Here is a 19,082-nt window from a genome sequence, read left to right on the forward strand (position 1 = left end):
AACAATAAAACCTCAACAAACTGTGCTAAGTACTTTATAAATCTTAGTCCATTTAATCCTCAAGATAACCGTATTTGTTGGATCCTTTTTACAAGGGAGAAAACCCAAGGCACAGGGAGGTTAAACACACTCTACTGACAACATGACAAGCTACCAGCTCTGCTGCAGGTGATGATAAAGAGAAAGCTGTCTGCTCCATGAAGATTGGTCCTTTGGGGAGTAATTGGGAGTCACCCCAGGTTTTAGGGTGTAGTACTCAGCCTGACATAGTCAAGAATATCCTGTGTTGAGTTGACTCTGAGGTAATCAAGTCTGAAGGATGGATGTGAATCAATGTAATTTCACTTTCAGTTACAAACCAGAATACCAATTTATTAATGGAGATTCCTAAACTTCCACTGGTTCATGGCTTAGTAATTTTTTCACTGTGCTCCTAAGAAAAAGAGGAAACATTGGGGCACCTGGGTGGCTCAGCTGGTTAAGCTTCTGACTCTTAGTTTCAGCTCAGGTCATGATCTCATGATTGAGCCCTGCATCTGTCTCTGCCCTGGGGCCTGCTTAGGATTCTCTCTCTCCCTCTCTCTCTGTCCCTCCCCTGCTCATGCACACTCATGCTCTCTCTCTCAAACTTTAAAAAAAGAAAGAAAGAAAGATCTAATCATTTCTTTTACGAAGTACTTAGGGCCAAACAACTTAATGAGAATTTATGTTCTAAAAACTTTTAGCGGTTTGAAAAAATTTGAAAATTGAATGAAAATATACTTACTTCATTAATTACTAATGTGATGTGAGTGCCTGTTGGGCTCTGCACTTTCTCCAACCTTGAAATTTAATCAGACACTGTCACCTTCATTCCCTGCTCCATGTTGATTTTTGAGCTGTACCTGCTTTTATCACACCAACTGCCAAAAACCCTGCTTTGGAAAGATATGATATCATCAAAAGGAATGTAGTGCAAGCTAACACTTAATGTGACTACTTGGAGCTGGTATTTCCTGCAGTGTTTGATAAATTGCAGCATGGCTGTGTTTCCCTTGAAAACAGAATATCCCATTCCTGTGAGCTTGCTGTGGGAAACTGGGGCACCTCAGTGCGGTTTGGGAACTGTATTAATTTACACTACAAAACATAACTGCCAAGTGTACTGAACTTCTCACATTTTCTCCCCAGTAACATTGGGAAACCAAAATAGAAAGCCTTCAGGACCCAGAGTCAGTAAGGGGGACAACCTGGGGCTCACTAATCTGCTCTTTGATTTAGTTACTGCAATTACAGTATAGTCCAAGTACAGCTTGCATTAGTGGGCGTGTGTTTATTGTACTATTTCACTTGGATATCTCAAACCCCAGGATAAAACAAAAAGTTGCAAGTTATTCTTTTCTATAACATTTGCTAAAAGGCAAAGGATTATTACTAACTACAACTCTTTATGAAATATATATGCATTTTTAAATATCTTTAAAAATTTTTTATCACCATCTTACAAAAAGTATTGAGTTTTAAGTTTATTTATCTTGAGAGAGAGAGAGAAAGTGGGGCAGAGACAGAAGGAGAGAGTGATTCCCAAGCAGGCTCCCTGCTGTCAGCAAAGAGACCAAGGCAGGGCTTGAACCCACGAACTGTGAGATCATGACCTGAGCAGAAGAGTCGAACACTTAACTGATTGAGCCACCAAGGTGCCCCAACAGTATTGTTTTTTTAATTTAAAAACAAAACTGTAGTCATTTTAACAAGTAGGTAAGGAACAGTAGCAGCATTTTTCCTATTAGGAAGCTTGTATTTTCAGTATTTTAAACGTCAATAAACAGAAATGAGCTAGAATGGTCAAGTTAAAATAAGCCACTGTGAGATACCTCATTTGACCAATGCTAAACACGTTTCCCCTCATTTTAACATCCCTGAGGGTCAGGGTGCATCTTGCAGTCGCTGTTGGCCTGGGGGAACAACACTGTTACTGCTCGCCACCTTCTGGCTGGATCAAGAAGTGCCAGCATCAAACCTAGCAGAAGATGGTGTCAGAGTTGCACTCTTAAGAGCCCATTTTAGGAATGTCTTAACCAATGTGTTTGCTTCTATTTCCCTTCTTACGTATGCAGCAGAGTGATATCCAACAAGAATTTATTTTTGAATGTCTAACTTCTTTCAAATATATAAAATAGGACTAATTTCCATGCAAGTTCAGACTCACCTTGTACCACCAGCATCCCACCTAAAAGGCCACACTGTATCTGCCCAAGTTTTTCTCCCAGGCACAGACATTTGCTCAGTCTTTGTGCAGGCATGACCAGAAGTGCAGGGGAGTTAACTCCTCTGGAAGCAGCCTTTGAGGGTTGGAGGGCAGGACTGGTAAATAAATAACTCAGGCTTTTGTCAGTGGATAGACTGTGCTGCTTCAAAGTCCTAAAGGGATTGAGTTCCTACTGTCTACCTATGGCACTGACCTGTCTCAGCCTTATACTTGCCTTTTCCCTTCCCTGCCACTCTCTCTCAGCTCCCTCCCTCCTGCTCCCTGGAATCGCCTCTCAAACTCTGCACCCAAGTCCTTGGCTCAGGCTCTGCATTTGGACAGATCCAAACTAAGACTTGTGCCTTTTATTACAGACATATGACAGTCAAGAACTGAAAACCACCTTTCTTGGTTACAATTTCCATTTTGCCACCATATTTTTAAAATAAACTTTATTTTTTGGTTACAGTTTTAAATTTACAGAAAAATTAAGAATATAGTACAGATTTACCATATACCCCATACCCAGTTTCCCCATTACATTTTACAATAGTATGGTACATTTGTTACAATTACCAAATCAATATTATCATGCATAATCATTGATGAAGTCTACACTTTATTCAGAATTCTTGTTTTTAGCTACTATTCTTTTCCTGTTCTAGGATCTCATCCAGGACACATTCCATCTAGTAGTCCTGTTTCCATAGGCACCTCTTGGCTGTCACAGTTTTTCGCATTTTTCTTGTTTTTAATAACCTTGACAATTTTGAGTTCTGGTAAGCTGTTTTGTAGAATGCTCAATTGGGATTTGTCAGATGTTTGTAAAGAAGACCAAAGAGGTGAAGTATTATTTTCATGACATCATATCCAGGGTCCATACTAATAAATGACTTACCACTGTTGACTTTGACCATGATCACCTGCCTGAGACAGTTTGTCACGTCTCTGTACTGCAAAGTTACTCTTCCCAGCCACCTTTCCACATTATAAACTTTGGAAGGAAATCATTACATGCAACCCACGCTTAAAGGTGGAATCTCTTAAGTCCAGAGTATCTACATAAATTATTTAGGATTCTGAATGAGAGATGGTTTCTTCTCCAATTATTTATCTACTCAATCATTTATCAGCATGGACTCATGGATTATACTTTGGGTTATAATACATTATTTATTTTGTTGCTCAAAGGGTTCCAGCTTTAGCCACTAGATCTTTTAGTTGCCTCCTTCATCCTTTTGACATATTCTTACCATTGTGAGTTTTTTGTTTTTGTTTTAATATTTCTTTCCTTTCTGGTGCTACAAGATGCTTCAGGCTAATCTTGTATATTTCCTGCTCCAGTTTTAGAATCAGCCATTTCTCTAGAGCCCTAGCTCCTTTTTTGGAGAACAGTATTAGAAGCCAGTATCTACAGGTCAGGTGTGGTCTTTGATACTAGAGTGTCATTGCTTTTAGGGTCACCTTAGCTGATAGAACAATGAAAAAAATGTGTTTACTAGCCTATGTATGTTCACTATCTAAATATATAATCATCTGTATCTATATTAAGTGAAACAGTTTATACCAATGTCTGCAACTCGAATCCATTACGCCATAGATCATTTTAACCTCCTCTCCTTGCTATCTGTAACCCCACACTTGAGCAGTGAAACTGGACTCTTGCCATCTGCTATTCATTTAATTGTTCAAACCTAGTACATAGTCTAGCACTAACAGAATTATTAACCTGTACTACCGTGAGAAATAACTATCAACTAGAGTACAGTGCTTATACAGATTCTTTTGCCTTTCACCTTACAGATTCATTTCCAAGGTTACTTAGATCAGAACCCTTCCCTTGAAACCTCTTCTATTAGGTGGTTTCACACATTTGTAATACAGTTAGATTATTTTATCACATCCTGGATTCCATCCAGGGATCTCCTCTCTAAATGAAATTTTTAAATATGCATACATTAAGACTCACTCTCTGTACTATAAGGTTTATGAGCTTTGGCATATTGTCCTATCTCCACCATTATTGTATCATTCAGAATAGTTTCACTGCCCTAAAAATTCCATGTGCTTTACCTATTTCACCCTTCCACCCTCCCTCAATCCACTGGCAACCTCTTTTTAGCCTCTCCATAGCTCCACCTTCTCCAGAATGACATATAATGGGAATAATATAGTATACAGCTTTTTCAGAATGGTTTAATTCAGTTAGCATCCATGTTTTCTGTGGCTTGATAGCTCATTTCTTTGTAATGCTGAACATTCCATTCTGTCAACATAGCACAGTTGGTTTATCCATTCATCTATTGATAGACATTTTGGTTGTTTTGGTGATTATAAATTAGCTGTTAGCAACATCTGTGTGCACGTCTCTGTATGCATATGTTTCACATCAGTTGGTTAAGTACCTACAAGCATGACTTCTGGATAAGACTATTATAGTTCATTTACATTTATTGTGATTACTGTGTTAGGTTTCCAGCATTTTGGACTTCCTATGGTTTTGCCTTTTGGTTTTTTGTTTTGTTTTTGGTCTTCTTTTAAATTAAGAGGTTCCCACCCTCCATGCCCCCACTACTTTAAAAGTTACACACTCATTTTCTTTTATTGTTACCTTGAATGAAATATTTCTTACATGTGTATCTTTGCCAACCTCCTAAATCTACTTTTTAAGGGTCTAAGAACATTTGAACTCCAATTAAGCCTTCAACGTGTACCCTATTTTGTCTTGTTTTTTAGATCCATCTTGCTTTTAATATCATAAATAAGGCATTATTTGTACTGTTGTAAGTCAATGTTCATTCAGATTTACCCATATTTTTTTGGTCACGATCCTTTCTTGAACTTCAGACCTTTCAACAGATGGTGGTCCTTCTGCATCACTCATCTTCTAAACTGAGAGTCTACTGATGACAAAACTACTCATTCTGTTGGAAATGTCTATTAATCCTCACTTCCAAAAATATAGATTCACTGGGTATTGATTCTTGGTTAGTAGTTTTTGTTTTTCTTCAACCACTGATACTGGCCATCTTTCTGGCTTTCCTTGCTGCTGAGAAGTCAGTAAGCCCTACCATTACTCTGTTTTGGGTAATGACTTTTCTGACTACTTGCACAAATTCAACATTCTGCAGTTTTACACACACACACACAGTAACTCGCTTAGGACTTATACAGCTTTCTGAATCTGAAGGCTCATGTCTTTCATTGGTTCTAGAAAATGTCTTTATCTTCTCAAATATTACCAATTTCCAATTCTTTCTAAAACTCTTTTTAAGATTATGCTAGAACTTCTCAGTCTCTCCTCCACATTGCTTTCCTAATTTTTATATTTCTATCTATTTATCTTTGTGTGTTATCTACTGAGTAATCATTTGGCTCTATTTTCTGGTTCGTTCTCTCTTCCATAGGTTGACAAGGGATTTATTTTTATATAAAGAATTCTTATTCCTTACTCTTATTAAACACATATTAAATATATTCATTTTATATCTTATATCTGAAAATTCCACTATCCTAAGTTTTTGCAGGTCTGACTGTACTATGTTTTCCGCTGGCTCTCATTCAGGATACCTTATTTGAGGCATCCCGTGATTTTGTGGGTTTGTGATTTAGGACTATGAGCTCACGTTCCTTTGGAGCTTTATCTATAAAGAGTGTCTGAGGACTACATTAAAGCTCTGTTCTTACAGCGTGGATATGCAGTTGCTTTAGCCATGAGCTCAGGGGCATTACCAGCTTAAGATGACTTTAAGAACTTGCTTTGAGAAGTTTTTAGACATCATGTAACATGAGAATTCAAACTGCTTTTGACCTCTGAGAATGCTTTCCTTTCTTGCCAGTTCAGCAACAATTTAAGAACATTAAAAAAAATTATCCAACATTTTGAGTTATTATCAGGTTATTCAGAGTATCTACTCCTTCACACACTGGAAATGCAAAGTCCCTAAAGTCTAATTCATGACATCACTGAAAGGCAACACTGATAAAGTAGAGGTAGAGCATCTATATTGTTCTTCTGTTTTATCAAGCAAGGTGAAAGTGGTGAGTAGAAAGCTAGAATGGTTGAGGTTTTCTTTGGCAATGGCCAGGTGACATTATCAGGAAATGTGTCAGCTGCTCCTAAGAGAGACCAAGACGGAAGTTACTTCTTTCCCAGTAACCAAAGTCCAGAGAAGGCAGTCAAGAGCTGGATTATACTGTTTCCACAAGGTCATCAGGAATATTATCCTTACAGCTATTCCTCTATAAAGATGCCCTATAGCCCAAGTAGTCTTCAACCACATCTACACTCCTGTCAGAAAGTAAGGGGTTAAGTCCAAAAAGGGCACATGCCAATCATCTGTCCCTCTGAAGAGGCTTGTCCAGCCAACTTCCCCACCTCCATCTGGCAATCCATGGCTCCAAGGAGACTGGAAATTTAATCTTTTGGCTGGTCCCATTGCTGCTGGAGTAGAACTGGAGATTCCTGGATACTTGATAGGCAAATAGCAGTCTCTGCCACAGAACCTGAACATTTTCACTGTGTGAGGCTCCACATCAAGGGAGAGACTAAAATCAAGATGGTAATTTACTGCTGGAACAAGTCCTTAAGAACGTGGGAGAGAATACAGTCAAAAGCACAAAGGGAGGGTTTAAACTTGGAGACTAGACACATCTTCACTTGAGACTAAACGGAACAGAAAGAGAAGACAGGACACTGCGCAAGTATGGGATGGTTAAGACTAGAAACCAAGGGGATTCCTTGTAGCATGCAAATGACAAGGTCTCCTGTGGAGGTCACTGAATTGTGGTGGAAGGGGGATGCAGAAGGCAGAAAGCCTGGACCACCTGCTATGGGAATGTAAACAGTATAAAAAATGCTGTTATGTTTATATTTATATAAAATAGAGAGATTATTCGCACTTGTCACTTCTGGTCTCATTACATAAGAAAACTGAATTTAAAGCTGGAGGTAATAAATGACAAAAACAATTTAGGCATTGATGACAGAGGACACTCTTCTTAACATTCCTTTCATAACTCTCAAAAAGTACCTTTCATGTCTAGGGTTTTGTTTTTGTTTTTTGTTTTTTTTAAGAGAGAGAGAGGGTGCAAGTGAACAAGGGTGAAGAGAGAGAGAATCCCACAAGGGGCAGAGAGAGAGAGCAGGGCTCACTAGGAGTGGGGCTTGTGCTCACCCGAAACAGGGCTTGAGCTCACCCGATGCAGGACTCCAACTCATGAACTGTGAGATCATGACCTGAGCTGAAGTCATAACCGAATGAGCCACCCGGGCAACCTCTAGTACAACTTTTCTGAAGTACTTCTGAGCCACCCACCCCGGAAGCTCTGTGTCAGGTATGTGTCAAAGCAATGGTCTGCAACCTTGGGGAGTGAGGATATAAATTTAGGTTTGCAATGAGATAAGCATATACAATTCATTCACATCCTCTTCTTCCTCTAGAGATGAGGAAAATAAGGAAGAATCAATTTGATTTGATTATATAGTCTTAACTCCATTTCACTTCTCCCAATTATCATCCCAACTTTCCAGAACCATTTCTTACCACTGAATAAAGGGCTACCTAGCACTTGCTTAACACCCTTTCCCAAAATCCCTTCCTCTGAACACTGAAAGACAGCCTCCAGGTAGCCTTCTTGTTTGCTTTCCCTGTGTGGAATTAGATGAACTCAATGCTTAAGGATCCAATTGTATCCCCTCTGTCATGTCACAAATGCCTCACATGAAACAGAAAATTAGTGGTAAATATTACGGCAAAGTCTCCCCAAATTAACTAACCTGTAGAAATTTGCAGGTCACGTTCTAAATCACAACACTCATGTTAGGAGAGAGATGTTTCGCTGTTTAAATCAAGTTCAGTCAGCATGACTAAATAGCTGCCTGGGGCCTGGGTGCCATGTGGCCAGACAGCACTCATCAGCCAAGTCCAGAGGCACCTGAGCTCTCCTTGAGCTCCCACTAAGAGCATTAGCCGGGCATGGAGGCAAAATGATGAAGCAGTTTTCACACTTCCACAGATCAAAGTGGCATAGTGAGTATCTAGAACTACATCCTGCATGGGCTCCAAAGTGGAATAAAGCCTGCTATTTTCCATCACAGCAGGTATTACCCCCCACCATGCTCAAGCACTGTTCTCTCAAGAGTTGTGAGCGTTGCAGTGCTCAGGCAAATGCAGCACTCAAGCTTTTCACCTTTATTCTTCCCACAGCATTTCATTTTAATGTCAGCTAACAATAGAAAATCCAAGAAGGCAGCTCTCCCACAAAACCCATGGAACTGGCATGTGAGTGATAGAACTGACCACGCTTATATCAACCCTGCAATTAAAATTTCATGAAAAATCATTCAAAGTACATTGTTACATAGAACACATTTTTAAAAGCAGCACTGGCTCTTATGTGTGTAGAAAAATAAATATTCACTAACACGGACACTTCTGACAGATCAAAATGGGTCACAGCTGTTGTTACTCTTTGAATTATAGCAAAAATAAATTTTGCAATATAATCTGAAGGAACTCCAGGCCCTCTAGAATTCATATTTTTAATATTCAAACCCACATTGAGTACTACATCATTCAACACAAATATTAGAGAAAAATATTACCCCTAATTTTTCTGTTAATGTCAATTTGACAAGGGTTAAGTGCTAAGATTCTAGTTCAGAAAACACCTTGCCATTTTTTTACTGACTGAGATACAGTTTATCATTTTATGTGTTTATTATCTGTTTACAAAAAAGAATTTAAGGTGGACTTTTACAGTAATTGGGATTAACTGACATCTCAACAGTCTGAGACAAAAATTATTTTAACTAGAAAAAAACATTTAAGCAAAAATGGCAATAAACTGGAATCATTTAGTAATTGCTTTCATAGGACAACGTTTTATAAAAATTATTGCCTATTTCTTCTAAATAGGACAGATACTAGGATTTTTCCTATCAATCATTCCTTTAATAATTCTATTGCTAGCCTTATAAAATAAAAATAAATGATAATGTGACTACAAAACTTAGTTTGCAATTATCCACTGTAAAACCTCCTCACATTATTAAAAGACACTCCACATTTCCTGTTATATAGTTAAATGTGGACAAATAGTGAATAGACAGTTTTATAGCTTAAAATACAAGTGAGGAAAACACAGACGTCTGTCATACCAGCAGCTGGTTTTTATTTTTATTTTTTTAAGGAAATGTTATTAATTTAAAAAGGGAGTTCCAAGAAATGTAATAGGATTCCCAGTAATGATTTCTGAGATCTATGAGATTTGAAACGTAATTATAAAAGGCTAAAAGCCAAACACATTTCTACTTTAACCTTTTTCAAAAAATCCAGATGATCTGTCACATCAAGGAAGTTTGGCACATTACCGAGGCCATAGTCTTAGTCATCCTCAGAATCACTGTTCCTTCTTGTGGGGATAGAGCACCGCACCGAGGATAGCAAAGTATCTTCAATTGGTTTCTTAGGGTTTTCCTCCAGATCTGTCTTGATTGCTCCAGATTCTGACAGTTTCCACTCCAACTCTACATGACAAAGAAAAGCCAAATCACCTAAGACAGTCAGCACAAGACCCTTGTCCTCAAGCCCATCAAGCCAGTTTTTTTCTAAGCAGAAACTATGATCATCAACATTTGATGACAATTTTAGTGCTACAGTTATAAGGTACCTAGAAGAAAAAAAAATCAGACCCTTAAGGAGGAAAACAAAATACTTTCAAATGCTTTTTCAGAAGATGAGATCAAATGAGATATTACATACACAGTAAAACCTTGGTTTGCAAGCATAATTCATTCCACAAACATGCTTGTAATCCAAATCACTTGTATATCAAAGTTAATTTCCCCATAAGAAATAATGGAAACTCAGATGATTCATTCCACAACACAAAAACACTCACATAAAAATTACAATACTGTAATGTAATATAAAATAATAAAATACAAAATATAAAGAAAAATAAACAAATTAACCTGCACTTAACCTTTCAAAACCTTCGTGGCTGATGTGAAGGAGACAAGAGAGGAGGGTTATGTATAGGACGACTTTCACTATCACTAATGAAATCACTGCTATCTATTGGCTCAATGGACTCTCTGCATGGGAACCATTATATATGCTGGCATGGATGTTGGCTACAGTACACTATTAATAAACTCTTGTCATCTACTGTATTTAATGTAACTGGTAATAAAGCAGCAGAGGAAAGGGTCTATATCTGCAGGCAGCCTGACCTAGAATGAAACAAAGCATTCCCAAGCTTACTCGTGTATGGAAAAGCAAAGGACAGTTCATTGGTGCTTTGAAGTGACAAAAAATACACTAGTGCCAGTTGTGGTTCTGAAAAAACACTGATTTCTGCTAAACAGTGTGGCCTGAGACCAAGCATCTGAAATGATCACCCACAATCCCTCAGATTGAGAGAGAGAGAGAGAGAAAGAACTACCACTGGCTCAGTTTGATTGTGTGACATTCAGCATCATGTACTACTCATATTGCAAGACACTGCTCGTTTACCAAGTTAAAATTTATTAGAAATCCTTGCTCATCTTGCACAACACTTGCAGAATAACTTACTCGCAATCCAAGGTTTTACTGTATTTGAACCTACATGGTAATTAAAAACCAAAGACTAAACCTGTTTTCTAATGACTACCGCTTCTCAACTTGCAGTTTTCCAGGAAAGAAATCATCATGAAACATTCAAAGGAAATACTTTTCACAGTCCTTCTGGCAATCTAATCATTAAGTCTAATTTTAGTTAACAAAAGGAAATTCTTAGGCCTCATGTCCGGCATCTCAGTCTACTAGAGTCAAAGGATAAATGTATGATGACATCCCAGAACTTACACATTTGTCTGAAGTAATAAAAGCAGTACCAAGAAAATAAATCAGTGACTAAAACCTCAGTTCCTGTATTTCACTTGTTTATTTATTTTGGGAGAGAGGGGAGCACATGTCCATGCAAGCAGGGGAGGAGCAGAGAGAGGGAGAGAGAATCCCAAATAGGCTCCACACTGTTAGTGCACAGCACAACACAGGGCTCGCTCGTGAACCATGAGGTCAGAACCTGAGCCAAAATCAAGTCAGACGCTCAACTGAGCCACCCAGGTGCCCCTCACTCTCTTGTAATCAATGAAACTCCACAAGGATGTGAGGCCTCGTGAAGTGAAATCAAGGGATACATTTTGCATTGCAGAAAAGACTCCAAGCAGAACTAAGGACTACATGAGAGACTACAGCAAACAGCAAATAGGTTTAAGTGATGCTCTGCCAATTAGATAACTCCATTAAAATATGACAACCACTTTATTTAAGTCATATTAATTTAAAATGCTCCATGGAGATCATTAACACCAGTGTTTACAACTTCTAGGTACCTCAGTTGAATGTTATGAAAATTCAACAAATTTCTTAAAAAAAAAAAATCTTGGGGCGCCTGGGTGGCACAGTCGGTTAAGCGTCCGACTTCAGCCAGGTCACGATCTCGCGGTCCGTGAGTTCGAGCCCCGCGTCAGGCTCTGGGCTGATGGCTCAGAGCCTGGAGCCTGTTTCCGATTCTGTCTCCCTCTCTCTCTGCCCCTCCCCCGTTCATGCTCTGTCTCTCTCTGTCCCAAAAATAAATAAACGTTGGAAAAAAAAAAAATTAAAAAAAAAAATCTGAATTCTGATTCTTGACTCAAGAATATATTTAAATCCACCTATACATATATACATACATATATGTATAGGTGTACGTATTAATGTTATCATTCACTTCCATGCAATAATTATAAGTTCACTAATCCTCAAATTATTTCTACAAATAAAGACTGTAACTACTATCATATACCCCTCTCTGTCCCCTCATGGTAAGATTCAAAACACCAGAGGGGCACCTGGGTGGCTCAGTCAGTTGAGCAACCAACTTCAGCCCAGGTCATGATCTCATGGTTCATAGGTTCAAGCCCCATGTCTGGCTCTGTGCTGACAACCAGAACCTGGAGCCTGCTTCGGATTCTGTGTCTCCGTCTCTCTGCCCCTCTTCCACTCATGCTCTCTCTCTCCAAAAAACGAATAAACATTAAAAAAAAAAAAAAAGAATAAGATGAAAACATATAGTTTAGAAATATTTAGAAATGCTGTATGCCTTTGAAGATTTGAATAATGTATAACTGATGTAATGTGTGTATGTATGTACACATGCTATACTTATCTCACAAGTATCTTACATAAAATAGTTACATAAAATAGTATGTAAAGTCACATTTGAACATTTTTTTATTTTTTTTTATTTTTTTTTTAATGTTATTTATTTATTTTGAGAGACAGACAGAGAGCACGAGTAGAGGAGGGACAGAGAGAGAGAGACACAGAATCCAAAGCAGGCTCCAGGCTCTGAACTGCCAGTATGGAGCCCGATACAGGGCTTGAATCCATGAAACGTGAGATCATCATGACCTGAGCTAAAGCCAGATGCTTAACCCAATTTGCCACCCAGGCACCCCTAATGTTTTTTTTAAAGCACAGGTGGACACATTATTTCAATGAGTGACTTAGGTGGAAACCCTTGGGCCTCAGGTTCTCTCTTTCATGCTATGAGTATGTACATAGTTCAACACCTCGTGTAACAGGTAGAAAGGAATAAAAGACACGTCCTTCAGGAATAAAAGGATATATCCTTCAGGAGTTAAGAGGCAGAATTCAATAAACTTCTAATTTAACTTAAAAGCCACTAAGACATTCAACTGAGAAAATATTCTTAAACATTTTTATGCATGTCAGTATAAAAAAGTATAAATACCAGTAATATGTTCATGTGAATTAAACAAAAAATGAATGCTGAGATCTTTAGTTGTAACTTAAAACATACCCAACTATAGGGGCAAATAAAACCTATTAGACATAAGTATTAAATATACATATTTTAAAGTCCATTGTGTCCTCTTTTAATAGAATTATTAGAGCCCAGTTGTAACTGCCTCCAGTGACTCATCTAATGAGAGATTAAATGTGCTTCTTTCCTTTTGACAACACACGGGGGCAAAGATGACTTTGACAAATCATCTAACACATGTCTGTTCAACAGAAACATCCCCTCATCATCTCTAACATGCACTGGTCATCGCTCACATGCCCTAGACCACCTCAAAGAAGCCCTTACCATCTATTGTCAGGTTCATGCCACCAAACACCAGAGGTCCAATAAATTGAGCCTTGATATCTCCTTCAAGGTAAACAAATATCGTAGGCAGATTCCTATCAGGATAATTAGGTATGCAGGTTGTTGAAATGGCTTTGATAAATTTGACATCAGGAAACTTCCTGGCAAGTCCACTGAAGTGCTGATTTATGAGGGCACAGAGGGGAATCCTGTAAAGTAGAAATGGGAAACAACAGTGAGCGAGAAAACCTATAAAACAGAAATAGAAGCAACTGTGATTCTGCATTTATATTGGGCAAAGCTCAACTACCCTTTTACCCTATGTAAACCCTAATAGCTTCACAAATGATTCTGCTACTCCAGTCAAGATGATTAAACATTTTTTAAAAAACCTTTCTGATAAGTTCAGGGAAAATAAAGAACTCAAAATCTAAAATGCAATTTAATTTGACTCAGTAGTAACTCAAAAAAACAGCTTCAATGTAAAATATAATTATTATGCCCACCTATATGAGAGAACATTCAAGATTCAGAAGGAGTGAAAAAGGTCAGAAAGTATTTCCTGCTTTTCAAAAAATTTCTACACAAGTACACAGTAGGAGAATGCAGCTGGAAGTGAGGCACAGAGGAGCACCACTGCGTCACTTGCCTGGAACAATTATTATAAAGGTCACCCCGACATCTACGAGAATGATTCACTACATGCAATTTTGAAATGCCAGAGTTTCTCTAGAAGGATAAATAAGGAATTCTTTTTCAATAAAAACAATCTTCATTGCTATGATGTAATAAAAAGCATTCTTATTAGTCACAAATATTAATTTGAAAGTCTAAAGACAAAAATTAGGCATTAGGTTTGGGCAAATCAGCAACAAAAACAAAATACTAGTTTAAAAAACAAACAAACAAAACCTCCAATGTGGATTAAGCCTGGGATATCCAAGGCATAAATTCAAATTAACATTTAAGGATAGTGCGTAAGGTCAGCTCACCCTTGTTTGTAAAGGTGCAAGATTACCCACAAGCCCTCACCGGCTTTAGTAACTTCTTGAACATAATCCTTTCCTGAGATCTCCAAAACTTCTCCAAATTTATTCTTTAGTTGAGTTGCTTTCCACTCAGCCAGTCTTTGCTGCCTGTACCGCAGAAGGAGAAAGACATCTTACACATCCAGCCCACACGTCCCACACACCTTTCACACAGCAACCTTTATAAAGATCCATGTTTATTTATTTGCCACATGGCAGAAGTCCAAGACTAGTTCACTGAAATCTGCAAATTACTATTTAATTATATAATCCTTTCCAAATGTTATCTCGGTCAGAAAGTTAACTTTTCAAAAGACACACATTTTAGTGCCACACAAAAAAACAAACAGTCCCTCTGGGTGGCACTAACCTGTACATTTCAATAGCACGTTCATCTTCCTCATTAAACTCGTCTTCATTTTCTTCCAGCTCTTCCAAAGTCATATCTTCATATGTTTTCACTGAATGTAGTTAAGTTAGCAAAAACCAAAATATTTAAAAGATGAACAAACTTGCATTTTGTTTTTCCTCCTTTTCTTTTCTCCTAAAGATGTGCATGCAACACCAATAAAACTCACTCGGCAAAACCAAAATAAAAAATACTGAAGGTATTACACTAGTAAATAAGAACTTAAGTGTGTTTTAAAAAAGATAGGCCTATGTTGACATATGCAGCAGAACTGACTCTCCTACCTCCATGCAATTGTAGGGATATGAATGAGAAGTTTCCCAAGTTTATAAAACAAGAGAGTTGTATTTGCCTCAACTCACCTGGCCTGCTCTTCAAGCACACACACCCATGACCTGGAGTATTAACAATTCTGTCTCTGAGCACATGGGGGATACCAGTGGGTGTCCTCCCTGGCACACCTTCCCTAGAGTTAAAGGGATTATTACAGGACTTCTGGTTCTTCTCTTGTGAGTGGTAGGTAGGCAGCTCTCTTTCCTTTTAACCAACTGCTACAAAATCTCTATTTCGTTTTTACTGCCATATTCTTGCTTCTTGACATCAAATTAGACTTTTATCCTCCAACCCCAACTCCAACACTAAACAAATTGCTCTTATCAAGATCAACAATGACCTCCACTTCCTGATGGATGAGCAGCATTAATCCAACCCCCCACTGCCTTCTCTTTGAAAGATGGTCCTCCTCTGGCTTGCAGGATGCCTTCCCTCGTCCTACTTCTTTCTATGACCACCCTTCCTTTGAACCTCTACTGATTTGACTCCTTTTTTTATCTATACCCACTCCCTTGGTGACTGCAACTCATGACTTTATGCCTCCAGCCCATACTTCTCTGATTTGGAGAAAAACAGGGCCAACAGCCTACCTATCATCTCTACTGGACTAATAAAAATCTCAATGTTACTGTGTTCCAACGAGAGCCCCTGATCCTAGCTCCAAACTGCTACTCACCAAGCCTTCCTCATCTCAGTTGGTGGTCACTCCATCCCTCAGGCTGCTCAAGCCCAACACCCTGCAGTCATCTTTCGCTTACTTTTCCTTACGCCCCTCACAGGATCCACCAGAAAAGCCTATTGGCCCTACCTTCAAATTATTTCCAGATCCAACCTCTTCTCACCACTTCCACCAACACCATGCAGGCTGGTCCAAGCCAATCATACCTCCTGCCTGAATTAGTGCAGTAGTTTCTATACTAAACTGTCTACTTCCTGACTTTCTGCCCATCTTGCATGCTCAGTAAGGCAGCGGCAGGAGGGTGCTGCCAACATGTCAATCCTCTGTTCAAACCTCTAGTGATTCCCACCCCACTAGACATAAAAGCCAAGGCCTTTATTAAAAGATACAAGGTCCTCAATGGTTGGACCCCTAGCTGCCTCTCTGAACTTACTACTCTTTCCCAGTCACATTGGCTTCCCAGATGATTCTCTAACATGCTCTTCACTTACTTAAGTAGCTTGATTCAACTCTTAGGTCTACTCAAAGTCATTCCTACTGAGGCTCTTTCTGACCCTATCTAGAATTACACTCACCCCTCCTCCCACCCTTTTGAGGCCTTTCCCTGCTTTATTTTCCTATATTTACTTATGTATTGCTTATTGTCTATCTCTCCCAATAGAATGTAAGTGCCATGAGGACAGGGATTTTTGTCTGGCCTGCACACAACTAAAGCCCCAATGCTTAGAATTACACCTGGCAGATGATCATTTAATAAACATTCACTGGATAAACGCTTTCTAATGAATCCATCTCTAAATTAGCTCTAATGTATAAACAGAAGACAGAAGTACTAGCCCCTGTGATCAATGGGACAAAAAGTACAACTCAAGTATTTTCTTCAGGTTTATCATGTGCCCATCTGACACAGACAAGAAATTATGGAAATGAAGGAGGCCTCTGAAGTCCCATTTCTAAAGCCCAGGAAGTTGAAGGTTAGAGAAAGCCTGTGACTCGCCTGAGGTCCCAGAGTTAGTGCCCATTCCAGCACTCCAATCTCTGGCTCCCAATTCCTGCTCAGAGCATCCTTCCACCAAACCACTTAGAGACCTAGAAAGTTGTTTCTTACCCCAGAGAGAGACAGAACAAAAATGAATGTAAGCAAGCTCACCAACTGACTGCTGAAGGACTCGCTGTTCCTCCTCTTCTGCCTCCTTTTCCAGGTCTTTCAAACTTTCCTTTGAGGGCAAGATGCCCTTTTTGCGTAAGATGTCATTCCACTCAGTGTCTGCATTGGGGTCCTAGTGCAAGTGGACCAAGGATACCATGAGTGCAAAGTCCACCATGGAGGGTGTCATACTGAGGAAAGGGTCGAATGCGAAAGGTGGAGGGAAGAGGAATTCAAACCAAATTATACTGTGACCTATTTCTGAGAAAGTGTCACATGACCCACAGCCCCTGTTCTTTTTCCTGTCCTTCACTGCACCTTCACTCTGCACCCCCCTAAACATACACACCCAGGAATTAGTCTTGGGTAAATATCAGGATATGATGCACAGATCAGTATCAATGCTGTACCAAGGCTGAGATGGTTTTTCAGTAATTTAATTACTGACTTGGAGTGATTCATTCAACAGGTATTAAGTACCCACTATATGTAAATTATTGTAATACATAGTAGGGAAGGATGGTGTCACCTATTTTACAGTTGAGAGAAAGAGGCAGGCAATAAACAAATAAATATACAGATATATATATTACACATTGTGGCAAGTGCAATGATCAACAGGCTGCTGACCTAGAGGGTTGCAAGAGGTCTGCATTCCACTGGATAGGCAAGTAAGAAATTACTTTCCAGGCAGAGGGACCAGCATGTGCAAACGGCCCAAGAGCAGAGATACGGAGTATCTCAAAGTTCTTAGTGACTGCAATACAATCAGGAGAGCCTGATGCTAGGCGGCTTCATTTTCTTTCACTTTAAGTTTTAGGCCAATTTCATTAGAAAATTCCAGATACGGGGGGGAAAGGAGGCCAATTTGACTCTATTTTAAGACTGAAGAGAGAGACCCCAGGGCTGAGCTCTGAAAGCCAGGGAATCTGAAAGGGAGCACACTTCAACCTAAACACCAACGTTAGGGAGAAAGAGGATGTAACTATCCACTCAACCAGCTCTAAGTGGTTTCAGGAACACAGGTTCCGCCACTGTTTCAAGTTACCGGACCTCCAGGTCGGCCCCTTCCCTTCTCCGAGCCTCAGCTTCCACATCCACACAACGAGCCTATAACACCCCCGCAAAGGTGCTACGGAAATTAACAAATAGGAAGTAACCCTGCCAGGTGGGATGCGACGAGTCCTTCACAGGCTTTGCAGGATCTGACCTCAAGAAGAGAGAGCCCCCAAAGACTGAGATTTGGAGGGGTTACAACTGCGGGAGTGTGGAGGCCCAGCCCGCAGTTCCTCGAAGGGACCACGCCCGCCCTCTCGCACTGCGCGTGCGCCGGGCCTAGACTCGTGTGACCTCCCCGGCGTCGGTGGCGCCCAAGCGCTTCCCACAGTCCCAGCCCGGACGGTCCGCCGATGACACGCGGGGCAAACGAACTGCAACAGTCTCCAGGACTCGGCCCCCCAGGTTCTTTACCTGCATCTTGTCTGAAATCGCTTAAGCCAGGCCCGCCACGGTGCGCCTGCCCCTCAGCTCTTTTCGGCGCACGCGCGCAGCCACCGCCCAGCCTCTTCCCCCACCGCCGCCCTTCGTCCCGCCCCCTAGGAGTGAGCTGGGCGGAGCCAGGGTGTAAGCGAGGCCTCTGAGCCTGCGTACGCTCCTCAAGAAACCGGCGCAGAAGCTGTGCGCAGGAGTGAGGGAGGGTCTGCCTTCTGTCTGTCGGTGCCACTCGCTTCACGTGACCCGGAACCAGGTTTCGGTGCTACCTAATTAGGGCAGGTTTTCATCTTTGGAGAGTTGGGGGTGGATGGAGGAGGTTAATTCGAGGTATGCGCTATATATTGCCGCAGACCCAGTCATTATAAAAGAGGTCATGGCTTTTTCAGTCAGAAATAGAAATGTGTTTCAGTGATCCGATGTTAGAATTAAAAATGATGCAGGGTCGTCCGGTATTCACTGGCTGTCATTTCAGCGCAGGACTATGCAATTAATTCATATGGCACGTATTTATCGAGAGCCTGCTATGTACCAGGAACTATTCTAGGCTCTGTGGATAGAGCAGTGATCACAAGAGACAAAAACAGAAAGGTGAAAGTCATTTCACCTGGTTAAGCGTG

The 19,082-nt window shown here is 40.0% G+C and overlaps 1 protein-coding gene across 2 annotated transcripts; it reads right to left on the reverse strand.

Annotated features, from left to right (window-relative positions):
- Positions 1-4,403: 4,403 nt before the first annotated feature.
- Positions 4,404-18,530, reverse strand: PDCL3 (phosducin like 3). 2 transcript variants are annotated; one of them, XM_027069297.2, is made up of 7 exons: positions 18,442-18,530; positions 16,975-17,104; positions 14,774-14,864; positions 14,368-14,511; positions 13,376-13,584; positions 9,603-9,758; positions 4,404-6,346 (listed from the first exon to the last, which is right to left on the reverse strand). In XM_027069297.2, exons 1-6 carry the CDS (start codon positions 18,445-18,447, stop codon positions 9,616-9,618), a joined length of 723 nt encoding a protein of 240 aa, XP_026925098.1. In that variant the 5' UTR covers positions 18,448-18,530; the 3' UTR covers positions 4,404-6,346; positions 9,603-9,615. The 2 variants fall into 2 exon arrangements, with proteins under 2 accessions (XP_026925098.1, XP_014920634.1); XM_015065148.3 differs by lacking the exon at positions 4,404-6,346 and having other exon boundaries at positions 9,380-9,758.
- Between the last annotated feature and the right edge of the window lie 552 nt (positions 18,531-19,082).

This window comes from Acinonyx jubatus, chromosome A3, assembly GCF_027475565.1.
Source record: "Acinonyx jubatus isolate Ajub_Pintada_27869175 chromosome A3, VMU_Ajub_asm_v1.0, whole genome shotgun sequence".
NCBI lineage: Eukaryota > Metazoa > Chordata > Mammalia > Carnivora > Felidae > Acinonyx > Acinonyx jubatus.

Coding starts and splice junctions, on each gene's coding strand:
- PDCL3 (XM_027069297.2), bottom strand. Junction 14,512..14,773: donor CGTGCTATTGAAATGTACAG/GTTAGTGCCACC, acceptor TCTGCGGTACAG/GCAGCAAAGACTGGCTGAGT. Junction 9,759..13,375: donor CATGAACCTGACAATAGATG/GTAAGGGCTTCT, acceptor TTTGTCATGTAG/AGTTGGAGTGGAAACTGTCA.